Source organism: Nanorana parkeri, unplaced genomic scaffold (genome assembly GCF_000935625.1).
Source record: "Nanorana parkeri isolate BGI_ZX_2015 unplaced genomic scaffold, ASM93562v1 scaffold923, whole genome shotgun sequence".
Classification (NCBI taxonomy): Eukaryota; Metazoa; Chordata; class Amphibia; order Anura; family Dicroglossidae; genus Nanorana; species Nanorana parkeri.
In genome coordinates, this window is record NW_017307191.1 from 176,234 (window position 1) to 178,563 (window position 2,330).

Consider the following 2,330-nt stretch of genomic DNA (forward strand, 5'->3'; position numbering starts at 1 on the left):
AATTGCCCGTTCCTTTCCCATGTTGTGTAACAATTGCCCGTTCCTTTCCCATGTTGTGTAACAATTGCCCGTTCATTCCCCATGTTGTGTAACAATTGCCCGTTCCTTTCCCATGTTATGTAACAATTGCCCGTTCCTTTCCCATGTTGTGTAACAATTGCCCGTTCCTTTCCCATGTTGTGTAACAATTGCCCGTGTTTTTTTCGGTGTCACTTTGTTGCTTGTGTATTATGTAGATTGTTCCTTTGTTGCTCGTGTATTGTAACAATTGGATTGTGACACACACTTTAAGCCTCCATTTTTTTCCCCTGCTCTCAGGTCAGAGATGAACTGCCAGGACCTGAACGGGTCAAGCCTCCAGCAGGACTGGAGTCCCTCCATGTACTCGGTGTTTGAGGAGGACAGCAACAGCAGCTGCAGCTCAGTAGCGACGTCCATCTTGAGCCTGAGGACGGGAGAGAGCGAGGACCCCGATGCAGAGGAAAAGCTCTGCGCCGTGTGTGGTGATAGGGCCAACGGGTATCACTTCCATGTCCTGACCTGCGAGGGCTGCAAAGGCTTCTTCAGGTAATGCCAATGCTGCAAGCCCTCAAGTGGCTTTGGGGGAGATTTTCTCTCACTTCCTGTTGTGTCACCAAGACAGGAAGTGAAGGGAATTCTCTCCAGCGGGGATGCAGTTCCCGAGTCGCCAAATACAAAGTTACACATCGAAACATATCTGAACCCCGTGTACTGTCCCCCAGTACAAACCGAGAGGGAACCTACCCAACGGGGACACAGCAATAAAAACCTGACAGAGGGTCTAACCCTCCCCCAAGCTATCCAAAACTTAAAAAAAAATGCTTTTTCTAGAGATTCGCTTTAAAATATTTACTGATTGTTTTTTTCTTTTATACCTCGCAGGCGTTCCATGAGCAAAGCGTTAAACTTCACCTGTCCGTTCACGCGGTCCTGCCCGGTGAACAAAGCCAAGCGCAGGCGGTGCCAGGCGTGCCGGCTACAGAAGTGCCTGGACGTGGGGATGAGGAGAGACAGTGAGTACAACGAGTACCGCCCCTCACACCTGACTGACTCCTAGTACCGCCCCTCACACCTCACTGACCCCTAGTACTGCCCCTCACACCTGACTGACTCCTAGTACCGCCCCTCACACCTGACTGACTCCTAGTACCGCCCCTCACACCCGACTGACTCCTAGCACCGCCCCTCACACCTCACTGACTCCTAGTACCGCCCCACACACCTGACTGCCACCTAGTACCGCCATTCATACCTGACTGACACCCAGTACCGCCCCTCACACCTGACTGCCACCTAGTACCGCCCCTCACACAATTGTTGCAGTACATGGGAAACGAATTGTGACAATACACGCAAACCAAAGAGCAATCTAGACAATACACTGAAAACAATTTGAGGGGCGGGTGTGGTACTAGGATTGACTCCTAGTACCGCCCCTCATACCTGACTGACTCCTAGCACCGCCCCTCACACCTAACTACCTCCTAGTACCGCCCATCACACCTGATTAACTCCTAGTACCACCCATCACACCTGATTGACTCCTAGTACCGCCCCTCACACCCGACTGACTCCTAGTACCGCCCCTCACACCTGACTGCCACCTAGTACCGCCCCTCACACCTGACTGACTCCCAGTACCGCCCCTCACACCTGACTGACTCCTAGTTCCGCCCCTCACACCTCACTGACTCCTAGTACCGCCCCTTACACCTGACTGACTCCTAGTACCGCCCCTCAAACCTCACTGACTCCTAGTACTGCCCCTCACACAATTGTTGCAGTACATGGGAAACGAATTGTGACAATACACGCAAACCAAAGAGCAATCCAGACAATACACAGAAAACAATTTGAGGGGCGGGTGTGGTACTAGGATTGACTTCTAGTACCGCCCCACACACCTGACTGACTCCTAGTACCGCCCCACACACCTGACCGACTCCTAGTACCGCCCCACACACCTGACTGACTTCTAGTACCGCCCCTCACACCTGATTGACTCCAAGTACCGCTCCCACACCTGCTTGACTCCTATACCGCCCTTCACACCTGATTGACTCCTAGTAGCACACCCTCATGCCTGATTGACTCCTAGTACCGCCCCTCACACCCAACTGACTCCCAGTACTGCCCCTCACACCCGACTGTCTCCTAGTACTGCCCCTCACACCTGACTGACTCCTAGTACCGCCCCTTACACCTGACTGACTCCTAGTACCGCCCCTCACACCCGACTGACTCCTAGTACTGCCCCTCACACCTGACTGACTCCCAGTACCGCCCCTCACACCTGACTGACTCCTAGT

General features: G+C 53.1%; 1 protein-coding gene across 1 annotated transcript in view; it reads left to right on the top strand.

Moving 5' to 3' along the window:
- The first annotated feature begins 317 nt into the window (after positions 1–317).
- NR1I3 (nuclear receptor subfamily 1 group I member 3) overlaps positions 318–2,330 on the top strand; it is a 12,674-nt gene continuing 10,661 nt past the window's right edge. The window contains exons 1-2 of the mRNA XM_018566189.1: positions 318–567; positions 904–1,034. Of these exons, the coding sequence (XP_018421691.1) occupies positions 326–567; positions 904–1,034 (373 nt within the window). The 5' untranslated portion in view covers positions 318–325. The remainder of the gene's footprint in view (positions 568–903; positions 1,035–2,330) is intronic.